The sequence below is a fragment of the Eurytemora carolleeae genome, unplaced genomic scaffold (genome assembly GCF_000591075.1).
Source record: "Eurytemora carolleeae unplaced genomic scaffold, Eaff_2.0 scaffold1993, whole genome shotgun sequence".
Taxonomy (NCBI): domain Eukaryota; kingdom Metazoa; phylum Arthropoda; class Copepoda; order Calanoida; family Temoridae; genus Eurytemora; species Eurytemora carolleeae.
This window is the reverse complement of record NW_019397882.1, coordinates 1-12,683: the sequence shown is the minus strand read 5'-3', so window position 1 is coordinate 12,683 and position 12,683 is coordinate 1. Positions and strand designations below refer to the sequence as shown.

At 30.9% G+C, this 12,683-nt stretch overlaps 2 protein-coding genes across 2 annotated transcripts; one reads left to right on the top strand and one right to left on the bottom strand.

The window, feature by feature from the left end:
- The first annotated feature begins 20 nt into the window (after positions 1-20).
- LOC111716210 (transient receptor potential-gamma protein) lies at positions 21-8,108 on the top strand. Its single transcript, XM_023491652.1, has 5 exons — positions 21-56; positions 233-329; positions 1,110-1,139; positions 2,876-2,990; positions 6,957-8,108. The coding sequence occupies exons 2-5, from the start codon at positions 301-303 to the stop codon at positions 7,125-7,127; spliced, it is 345 nt and encodes a 114-aa protein (XP_023347420.1). The 5' UTR covers positions 21-56; positions 233-300; the 3' UTR covers positions 7,128-8,108.
- Positions 8,109-8,164: 56 nt separating this feature from the next.
- On the bottom strand, positions 8,165-10,994 carry LOC111716209 (myelin P2 protein; the record flags this gene model as incomplete). Its single annotated transcript, XM_023491651.1, is given in 3 exon segments — positions 8,165-8,480; positions 9,096-9,162; positions 10,928-10,994. Coding segments are annotated over 3 exon segments (176 nt in total), but the record flags the coding sequence as incomplete, so codon positions are not given.
- Positions 10,995-12,683: the final 1,689 nt, after the last annotated feature.

Genomic DNA, 12,683 nt, shown 5'->3' with positions numbered 1-12,683 from the left:
ATGGGCTGAAGATTTTTTTTTACAGGTTAGAGAGGAGATAGCACTTTATATCACAGGTAAGAGAGGAGTTATTGATTTTTAAAGGTAAATGGAGGGAGTACAATATTTTTTGCATCTATGAAAATAAAATATATTCGGATTGTAAGTTAAAATATTGTTTGGTGTAAAACTAAATTATACATATTTGTTTAGGATAGATTTAAATGTTAACATTGTATGATTTCTGTTCTAGGGAATGTATTGTGGGCAGTGTATCAGTTTATAGTGTTTATTGTACTGCTAAGTGTACTACGGGCTAGGATGGTAAATACCTACCATAGAATATTCAGGTGACTTTTATTGCAGTGAGATCCAGAAAAATATGAAATAGGAAGACGACTTTGAGAATCAAGTTATGACTTTAAACAGAGCTGAAAACTTTAGAATTCAGTCGTCAACCTACTGTGACATGTATGATTCTTGAAACAATAGTCCTGACATTTCCAAAATGTGGTCTGCCTTTTCTCTGCTCTCAATATTACCCGAAATACCCGAATTATATTATATTATATAGAATTATTTAGAATATTACCTGAATTTCGGTCAGAATTCAAATTTATTTATTAAAACCAAAATTGTCGAAATCGGAACAAAATTCCTCGTATATCTCCGGACATATTGAGAGCAAAAAAAATCCAGACCAAATGCATTTCTGAAATGTCAGATGTGTATTTTGTTATTATACACTCTAGAATTTTAATTAATATAATTAGGATTACGAATAAATGTCGCAAATTATTTCAAAGATTAAAGACTATCTTTCATTAATCTTGCTACTGATATGTTTCGTGGGACACTCTGTACTTTACATAGCGCATATGTGTAATTCTAGAAAAGTACTGTACATCAAGTTCAAGAAATATCGTCTTTGTTTATCTACTTCACATTTCTCAAAACATTACTCACAGACAAACACAAAGTACGGTAGGCCTAGACGGTACGTTTTCGTCAGCAGGGTTCATCATCATTATCATTTTTATCAATATCTTTGTCATTTGTTACTTAAAGTAATATTATATTAATTATGTCAATCAAAAGTGTGATTACAATTATTTTAAACAATTTTTCAGAGAAGCTGACGTCCAATGGAAATTCTTCAGGTATGGATATACTTCAAAATCTGCAGCAGGGTATTCTACATCATATTGGCTCGTTTATAGTTCTAAACTGCAAATTTTGGGACTGATCATAAAATACCAGAAAATACTAGTTTTTTTGAGTATTGTTACAATTTTAAAGTGAAAGAAGTTAACCTTAGAACTGAAACTTTAACAAGCTGTTTTAATTACAAGTTATAAAACATTATTTTACCAGTTTATTGTTATATTGGATTGCAAACTTAAATAAGAACCTGAAAGTGGCAGTAAACTTAGATAAACTTAGATAAACTTAGATAAACTTAGATAAATTTAGATAAACTTAGATAAACTTAGATAAACTTAGATAAACAAGGTAAAAATATATCTTTGTGGTATTAACCCTAACAATTAACCCTATCCAAATTTGGCTATTTTTGTCTAATTCAGATGCGGAGGGGGGGATGTTTTCTACTCCCCTTTTGATTTTGCCTTTACAGCTGAGATAGGGGAGTGTGATACATGAGCCAATTCAAACTTTCAGCTCATAAAAATATGAGACCCCGGGTGCAGTTTTAAAAAGTACGTTTGACCGTCCCCACCCTACCCTATGCATCAAATTGTGATAAGGTTAAAGTGATTTAATGATCCGGACTGAACATTTAAAAAAATATATTTTATATACTAATTTGCTTTTGAGAACGTGTTTCTTTAAAAAAGTTATTGACGAAAGCCAAAGTAGAAGTACAGAATAGAATATTTCAATATCATCATTACCTTTGCTGTTTTAATTTGCAGATTTCTTCAAAATGTCGTCTTCACAATATAAGAAAGAAAACCTTCAACAAGCGACCCTAGCGAAAAGAATTTGTTTTTCATTTAAAGTTTGCAGAGTACAGCTTTGTCAATCTGGCATGCGACACAATTGAAGAGTCAATGTAATTAGTAAGAGTGTCGAGTGTCGACTTTATGGTTTTGGTTCTTCGGGAATATAATTTATTGAGGCCCCGAAAAAAACATGTTAGATAATATTTGGGATTTGGCTTTAAACATGGCAAAGATTTATCACAGTGGTAACCAAAATAATTGACCTCGTCTTACTTTATTTTCCTTTCAAATGTCGATTAGGATTTTTTTATTTGTATTTGATGTATTTCTTTTAAAACTCCGTTTGTTGTAACATTTACAAATTATAAAATTCTAGCGATACCTATATAATAAAACAAGACATTCGTATAGATATGTATATATTTATATATATATATATGTATATGTTTGATTGGGCTGAATTTTTTTGTGGACACGTGGGTGGCCGGGCCGGGGTGTTATAGGCTGAAAAAATCGTTTTTTTTCAGCTAGTTATTAATAAAAAGAAAACCAACTACAGTCAATCTTAGATATAAGGAAACATAGCAAGAGCTCATGAAATGTCGTCTTGAAATTCATTAAAAAGTTTAAGACAGCTGTTATAATTTATCATTGTTCTAATGAAAGCTGATCAGATGTTCGCAGCAGTAAATGGTTGAATCCTATCTAAGAAAATATACCAAATACCTTTCTTGAGAGTGATAATATTTTTATAGTACTTTCTATTTTTATTTCAAGTTGCCCTGAAATTTAAAGATATTCAACTCGTTTTTTCCGCGGTATTTTATCTTCAATAAGTTAAGCATAATATTTGCGGTTCACTGCATGAAAATTATTGCACAGGTGTTTAGGTGACTATTGTTATTTAAGTTAAAAACTGAAGAATATTTTAGAGCTTGTATTTGGTGGAAATATCTGGACAATAACTCTATTCTTCCTCCGCCATTTACAATCATATTTCTGATGCACGCAGGATCAAGAAAACTACATAGTTTATATCAACATCAGGTAAACATGGTGGATTTAACTTAAAGGGACTGTAAGCTTAATTTCAAGTCAACCTCCATGCAAAGATGGCAATATCTGTTTTACAATGTCCTTGAAAGCTTGAATGAGTACGAAATAGATGTCTATTTTGGTTTCTTTAAACTGTTAATTTTCAATTGCGATTTCTTTGCCGAAGTTACAATTACGCATTTTGTCCTTATATGAAGCAATTGGGAAACGGTTAGAACTTAATTATTTTTGAGTCAGAAAAACGACAATATCATCCACATATCATACACATGTTTAATAAAATTTCAAAATTTCAAGCTTATCCTTTTAAATCGGGCATTGCCATCTTTTCATGGAGGGTGCATCAAAAAAAGCATTTTGTGAATTTTTTTGCAAAATGGCAATTGGACAATTTTAAATACATATATCTTAATCTTTATCGATATGTATAAAGTACAGTATTCTTTATATTTTCTGTTTGTTTGTTTTGATGATCATAACTCATGAACCTATGTACATGAGTTATGATCAATATAGATTGGTTGACTCGGTAGAATCTAAGGATTGGTTAAACAATTCTAAGTTGTGTGGGTTGACTTGTACGGAAAACCTTAGTTTCCATACAAAGCATAGGTTTCCAAGCTAGAATTTAATAAATTCAAATCCAAAATCTGTTAATTTTTAAATCATGAAAAAGAGGTATTTAAGATCCTAAACTGTTTGGCGTAGATGGGCGGATTTAATTTGTTAGTTTGTTTCAAATACGTCCCAATAAACATGGGAATCAAGAGATGAAATCATCTTTGTTAAAAATTTACCTTTTGTTCCATTGGTAATAATAAACTTAGATCCTCTAGAGCATATTTTATGTAAATTGTAAAAAAGGCTATTTTTTATTTTTTATTATATTTATTTTATTAATTTTTTTATTTCTTATTGTATGATGTTTTGTAACATTTGTGCAAGATAAACAGTGACCATCTGTACTCTGTGTTAAGTTGGAAATCCAAACAAAACAAAAAAAACATATTTTTTAACATTTTTTTTATATTTTTTTCCCAGATTTTTTAAATCAAATTTATTGATATATTATTTAATGCAGAATGCTGATAATCAATTTCCAATCTTCTTGTTTTCTGGCTGTTTTGCTGATTCGATTAGTTGCATACCCCCCCCTAAATTCATTAATATATGTAATCAACTACAAAGCATGAGATATTACAAATAAGCAATCACAATTTACTATGCAGTTTGGACAAACCTAACCAGTGTTGGTTGTTTTTGGCGAAAATACTTTACGAGCCCCCTTCAACCAGTAGGGTTTTAGATAATTTTATGCCCTGGAAAGAAAGAAGTATGAATTCAAATGTTAACACTATCAAAATGAATAAATACACAAAAATGGCGAGTCAATTATATAACATCTATTATAAACTGAATTACTATGTTTATTAAGACACCCTGTAGAATCCTTGACTATGTTAATGTCATTATCATGAAATGCTTGAATGTTATACATTATCCTTTTTGGACTTTGTTTACAAAATGTTTACATTGATGAGCATAAACTTGACATAAGCAAATATTTGCTTTTATTATATTATGCAATTTCGTGATTATCTAAGAGATGTTTCACAGCGTTTTTAAATTGATTCTTATTTGAAATTAAAAAGTTCAATGAAAAATAATATAGGACTGTTTTCCAAAACAGTCCTATACTATTTTACAGAATCATCTTTGAATCAGATTAAAATTCATATGGAAGCTTAAAAACTTGTTACAACCCTATTAACCCTATTCCTTCTGGGGGGGGGTCAATTTGACCCCCCCTGTAGTTTTTTTTACATAACTCAAAAAGTATTGGTCTGAGGCTGTTGAAATTTTCTGACTTTTCTTACATACCCAAAGCCCTCCCTTTAGGCCTAAAACCGGGCTTTAATACTAACTGCCTGAGTCCTCAGGCACACTGCCTGAATGACTGCTTTTTCCTGTAACAAACTAAATCTTTGTTTTGACCCACTTTCACTTGTCAGATTTTGATAAAATTTAGCTTTTTGGAAAGCCTTTGACATAAGGAAACGAATTGCACAAGTTTTGCGAAAAAAAATTGCAAATTTTTTGCAAACAACCTGTCAAAGAAAATTTGCACATTTTTAGTTTTTCTTGATTAAAAATCAGGTTATTTAAAATTTTGCAAAAATTTTTGCATATTTGAAATGGCATGGTCAAGGGCTTTTCAAAAATGTATAATTTTTCATTTTTTGGAAAAATTTTTTTTTGCAAACATTTTTACTATATAACTGGATTTTGCGATAAAAAATTCAATTTTTGCAAATTTTCAAATTTTGTTGTAGATTCTAAAAGCAGAGCACAAGAGCTTTCCAATGATGTATCATTTGTCATATTTTGACATCAAACATGGGATTTAGAGGGGGGGGGGGGTCAAATTGACCCCCCCCCCAGCATATCCTGGTTTTCAAGTACCCCAGCAGAGATAGGGTTAAACTTGGAAAATCACAGAAAAGAAAAGTAAACATTCCTTTAAAAATGTCTATTTTATAAGTGAGCCGTGTACTTTATATTTTCTTTAGTCAGATGATAAGACAAGATAGAGAAATAAGGATTCCAAATTTTTTTCGGATCAATTTAGATTTTTAAAGGCCCATCGGAACCTTGCCTCAAGCTGTTTTAAGAATAATAAACCATTAAAAATACCGGAAATAAAAGGCGGAACCTTTATTTTTAGCGAATTCAGAATAAAATTAGCTATATGATTATTAGCTTCACAATATAGCCAGGTGTGACTGTTAAGAAAGGCTTTACGATTTTTTTTGGGGATATGGAATAATCGTCACGTGAACTTTTTCAGCTCTTTGCTCTACAGGGAAATCGATGAAAAAAAAATTTGCTCGCTAATATTTCAATCCTGACATTTTCGAAACATGGTTTCGTAAAACATATCAATACAATGAAAACGAATAATTATATTTTTGTGTGACTGTTGAAATAGAATTTACGAAATTATTTTTTTTGATATGGAATAATCGTCATATGACATTTTATTGCTCTGTGCAGCATCTACATCAATCCTAACATTTTCAAAACATGGTTTCGTAAAACTACAGTCGTCGTCGTATATATCAATACAATTAAGACGAATTTATATTTTAATTTTAATTTGCATCCAAGCTTTGCATCCAAAAATAAAAAATCTGCTTGGTTTCTGTATCCCCTCCCCCCAGTATACCCCAGTAAAGCCCAGTACTTTGCAGTATATTGTAGTACCCTGTACCCTGAAGCACTCTGTATACCCTGTTACAATCACTTTCCATAAAAAGATTTTCGAATTACAAATTGGTGTTTTTGCCATTCCTCCCTCCATTGAATCATCAGATCAGCTGTTTACTTTTAAACCATCAACAGAATATCTTTTATACTGTTTTACACAAATGAAAATAATGCAAAACTAGAGTAAAGTGCAACCCAGAAAAGCTTCTTTAAGTTCTAAATATTTTTGTTCAAAATAAAAATTCTGTTTGGTTTGCCAACTTTTTTTTGCAGAATCTTTCCTACTTTCTGAAAGGTTTTACATCGGTATGTTTAAGGATATCTACTCGATATAAAGCAATATTTATCAATACTTATTTTGACTCAAACTCTTAACTTAATGAATATAAGAAAATATGCCGGTTTTAGAAAGTTTTAGATAGATATTTGCAATCATCCAGAACAACAAATTTTATCAAAAATTAAACTTTAAAAGTTTAATAAAAGTTTTTAAAAATATGCAAAAAAAATCATTTCTGACACCCCTAGGCTTAGTACGCCAACATAATTCACCAAAACCATACTGCAGTCCTTCAATTATCATACAGGGATATTTTCATCTTTCTAAACATCCCAGGGAAAGATTTGACGGGTTAAACTTGCAAGTTGAAAAACGCTTGCTAGAAATCAACAAAACTGCGTTTTTTTCAGGGAGAACCCCGGTCTGTTCATGAGGAAGATCTATCAGCCTGCAAGCGGGAGTTTATTAAGAAGTACAAAAGATTAATCCTAACATTAATCCAAACCTCGAATTCATCATGGGGGTTCGAGAAGCGGAGCCGACTGGTCTTAAGTAATATGCTGGATGCAAGTGCTGATTAAAGGTTCGAAAGCGGGGATTTACTACATCATGATATCGGCATGATCTGACTTTGCATTCAAGTGCGGATTAAACTGTTATGGCTTTAAACCAGAAAGCTGCGACTTACGGTCACAATTTAAGGGTTACCCACAAAGGCTGACTCTGTAAAAAACTATCTTTAAAATGACGGTTTCAAGGTCAAATTATGTCTTTGCCTTAAATATAGTCTTTTATTAGCAATTATTATATGATTTATCAAAGATAAAAAAAATGTACAGTTGCGGGGAATCAGGATTATAAGGAACCGGACTGAATAAATTTCATGTAGTTGTCTCGTAAGTCTCATTCTTTGTGGGTAACCCTGCATCAAACATTTTTCACTCTTCTCTTTTATACTAAAAATATTAAGAGGTTTGTATCACACACTAAGAAATGTCAAATTTTCATTCAAACAAAATTTCTTTGAGCATTGGAGCCAAATTCAAATGAATAGCTAGCTGAGCTCGATTCTTCGAATGTTGATAAATAATTTGACCAAAGATGATACTTACTTGAATTTGGCTCAGTTTCTGATACTTTTTTTTGGCAATTTGACATTTGTATAAGTGCATATCAGATATGATCTCTAGAAAAAAACTTATCTCTCCAATACCAAATTTCATTTGCGTTAAAGAAGCCATTTATAGAAAGTGTCGGGAACTTATTGCAAAGTAACCCTTTAAATCTTTGTTTCGCAATGTAATATTCATTATCTTAGTAACTTTGAAGACCGGTGAAAAAATAACATTTGTAATTTTTGTGATGTAAATATAATGTACTGCAGTATANATATATAGTGTACTGTAGTATATATAGTGTACTGCAGTATATATAATGTACTGCAGAATATATAATGTACTGCACCCATTTCCAATGTTGCAACTTTTAGCAATACCTTAATTATATGAAAAATTAAAATCAAAATATTTTTCATTAAATTTATTCCACAAAACAAATTATAGATTTATAAATGATATAAATATTAAAAGAACATATAATTTCATATATTTGTTAAAAATTATAAAAAGCAACATCATTAAACATTTAAAAGATTTCAGTAATCAAGAATAAAATTTTCAATTTTTTAAGAAATAGTAGATTTTTAGCCAGGGAAGTCCTTCAGCCTGGTTGGGATACTATTTGAGCAGATTTGTCCTGCTTCAGCAGGTTTGTCCTGTTTCAGCAGGTTTATCCTGCTTCAGCAGGTTTGTCCTGTTTCAGCAGGTTAGTCCTGTTTCAGCAGGTTATTCCTGTTTCAGCAGGTTAGTCTGCTTGAGTAGGATAGTCCTGAGTTAGGATTTCTTAAACTTTGCTGTAGCAGTGATTCCCCGAACCTTCAGAACATTTAATAACTTATTCAATATTTTGTAAATTAAAAGAAAATATGTTTGTACAATTTATTCCTCCATAATGTTTAGAAGAGCGATCGTTCGAACGAACTCAAAAAAAGTACAAGTTATCGTTTTTTACTGAACGAACGAAGTTTTTAAAAGATTTTGGTTACTGAACGAACAATTTTTTAAAACAAACTTTCTAAGAAACGGTAGTTTTACTGAAAGAGCGAACTAATTTTAATGAACGATCATTAGAAATCGAACGAAATAGATGGAAAATTAACGATAATTCTGAAAACAAACAAACAAATTTTTTTTATTAAAAAACTGAAAAAAACTTGCTAAGTAGATCGTTAACAAACGTCAAACAAATGAACCAATGAACCAATGAACCAATGAACCAAAGAACCAATGAACAAATGAACAAATGAACAAATGAACAAATGAACAAATGAACAAATGAACAAATGAACAAATTAACAAATGAACAAATTAACAAATGAACAAATGAGCAAATTAACAAAAATGAGCAAATGAACACAAATAAGCGATTGAAAAATTGAACGAATGAATTGAAAAAATAAACACTCCCATCTGTAGCTCTAAGTAGCTTACCTCCATCTCAACTAGCATTATACCCTCTGAACTAATTGTTCGACGTACTACAGTAGTTAACCCATTCCTACAATAAAAGAGCAAAATACAATAGTAACTGAATAGAATACAATGATTTTCCTTTAACAAAAATTAATAATATTCCTACAAAAAAAGACAACAATATTCCTACAAGAAAACCAATATTATTTCTACAAGAAAATACAATAATAACAGAATGAAACACAATTATAAAAAAATAACTTACGATAATCTATATATAAATTTGACTTGTCTGTCTGTTTGGGTGTCTGTTTGTTTGTTTGTATCCAATAAACGTCAAAACGGCTGAACCGATCGGGCCCAAATTTCTTTTGGGAAATCTAGGGACCCCAGGGAAGGTTTATGAATGATCAAAATTTCAAATATTGTCTCCATCAAAATTCGATCTTCATTAAATTTTGAAAATTTTGAAAATCCACGAAATTTTTTGTGAAAATCCGCGAATTATTTTTGTTTTGTTTTACGTAGGCTAGTCTATATATAAATTTGGCTTGTCTGTCTGTTTGTCTGTTTGTTTCTATCCAATAAACGTCAAAACGGTTGAACCGATCGGGCCAAAACTTTTGTGTAGGTGACCACAGGGAAGGTTTATGAATGATAAAAATTTTAAAAAATGTGTTTTAAAGGTTTTAAATTTTTTCAAAAAAATTTAAATTCTGAAAAATCCCCGAATTTTTTTTTTAAATCCGCAAAATTTATTTCTTCTTTGTTTTAAAATGTAAACAAAAAGAACATGTTCACAATTTAAATAGAAGATGGGCGCAAATCGCCCTAAAAGCCTAGTAGTAATATATGTTTATTTGTTTGTCCGTTCATAACTCATAAACCTCTAGACCTCAAATTTTGATTAGGAAAATCGGGAGAACCATGGAAATGTTCTTGGTTTAACTTTGATTTCTTAGTTAAGTGAGTCGACTAGAATAGAGAAAAATAGTTAAAATCGCAATTTAACACCAATGGGTAAACGGCGGTGTAGTAAATATGAGTACCCCAAGCAACGCTAGGTTCCCAAACTAAGAAGAAAAAGTGGTTTTGTAGAATTTTGAAGAAAATAGGTTCTTTGAATTATTTTGTACAATAGCCTCGAGCACAGATGAACATTGGAATATTAATCAGCATGGTATCCCCTTCGGCTAAAATTGTATTGAATAATTGAAAATAATTTTTTGTTCGTTTGATTTGTTGGGAATAGCGCAAAAAAGTTGAGTGGCTCATGAGTTTTACTCATTGCTTTAAAGTCTTAGAAGATTTTTCGTGCATCAACTGAATTGAGCACAAAAAAATCCTTAAAACCTTAAAAATATAGGAAATGAATAATTTTTTAACAACTTGCAAGATGCCCTTTTTTCTACAAAGTTATTTCTTCAAATATAATGAAACTGAGTGTATGAATTCTGATATATCAAATAATCTAAATCTAAAATGAATGACTGTAAGGCCCTATGCTATGCTTTCTGATCAAAATTTCGTTTTTTAAGATTTTTTCCTGATACATTCAAAATGCAATTAAGGGACTGTCAGTGTAATTTCAAGCAACTCTCAATGCAAACGTTTTAATGCTCAATTTACAACGGTGCCCTAGAAACCTTTAAGTGTGCAATAATAAGGAACATATTGTTGTTTTTCTTAGTTAACAACTGTTTAATTCTGATATTTTTATATGTTTTCCTGCAGTAGAAATGCGCAAGTCACTATGGAGAAAACAACATTTTCATTTTTGCATGGAGAGTCCCTTAAAAGTACGCGTAGCGGCGTACAGTCCCTTTAAGTAAAATAGAATATGTTTATACTTATCAGTAGAAGTCCAGACTAAGGTGTCATCCTCCAAAGTAAAGACACTTTCAACTTTACGGAAATCTGAACGAAAAGAAGATAACAAATAGGAAAATGAGTTGAAACGATCTGAAACGATCTGAATCGATCTCTACAATCATTAACAATAAATTAATCTTAGCAGGCTACAGCGATCTGAACAAGCATAAACTATCTGAACAGGCTAAAACGATCTGAACACACTTGGCTTATCTGAACAGGCTTAAACTTTCTTAACATGCATAAACAATCTTAACAGGTATAGACAATCTGCTTAGGTTAAAAATGGTCTGATCAGGCTATAAAGATCTGAACATGCATAAACAGTCTAAACAGACTAAGCCGATCTGAACAGGCATAAACAATCTGAACAGGCTAAAATGATCGCTCACGCAATAATAAGGGCTAATTTAACACAGACTCATTTTGTGATATAATTCCATTGAATTTAGACATTTGTTGGCGAAAAAGATTACTTTTATCGACATTACTTTGGCTATCTACGAAAATTTCCTACTAATTTTGAATATTTTGAATTTTAAAACTAAATGTTATTATTTCAATTATTTCTTAATTGGGTTAATCTCTCGTAAATTTATTCAAGTCTGTTTAAAATAACATGATATGTTAAAGATCTAAATATAAATAAAACTTAACCCTATTCATGCTGGGGGGGGGGGGCAAATTTGACCCCCCCCTGTAGTTTTTTTACATAACTCAAAAAGTATTGGTCTGAGGCTGTTGAAATTTTCTGACTTTTCTTACATACCCACAGCCCTCCCTTTAGGCCTAAAACCGGGCTTTAATACTAACTGTCTGAGTCCTCAGGCACACTGCCTGAATTACTGCTTTTTCCTGTAACAAACTAAATATTTGTTTTGACCCACTTCCACTTGTCAGATTTTGATAAAATTTATCTTTGACATAAGGAAACGAATTGCACAAGTTTTGCGAAAAAAATGCAAATTTTTTGCAAACAACCTGTCAAAAGAAATTTGCACATGTTTAATTTTTCTTGATTAAAAATCAGGTTATATAAAATTTTGCAAAAATTTTTGCATATTTGAAATGGCATGGTCAAGGGCTTTTCAAAAATGTATAATTTAAGAGACTGTATTCTCCTAGAAGTATATAGAATACAGAAAAGAGATTGTATTCTCCTAGAAGCATTTAGAATACAGTAAAGAGACTGTATTCTCCTAGAAGTATTTAAAATACAGTAAAGAGACTGTATTCTCCTAAAGTATATAGAATACAGAAAAGAGATTGTATTCTCCTAGAAGTATTTAGAATTCAGTAAAGAGACTGTATTCTCCTAGAAGTATTTAGAATACAGTAAAGAGACTGTATTCTCCTAGAAGTATTTAGAATACAGTAAAGAGGATGTATTCTCCTAGAAGTATTTAGAATACAGTAAAGAGACTGTATTCTCCTAGAAGTATATAGAATACAGTAAAGAGATTGTATTCTCCTAGAAGTATTTAGAATACAGTAAAGAGACTGTAATCTCCTAGAAGTATTTAGAATACAGTAAAGAGACTGTATTCTCCTAGAAGTATTTAGAATACAGTAAAGAGACTTTATTCTCATAGAAGTATATAGAATACAGTAAAGAGATTGTATTATCTCAGAAGTATTTAGAATACAGTATAGAGACTGTATTCTCCTAGATGTATTTAGAATACAGTGAAGAGACTGTATTCTTCTAAAAGTATTTTGAATACAGTAAAGAGA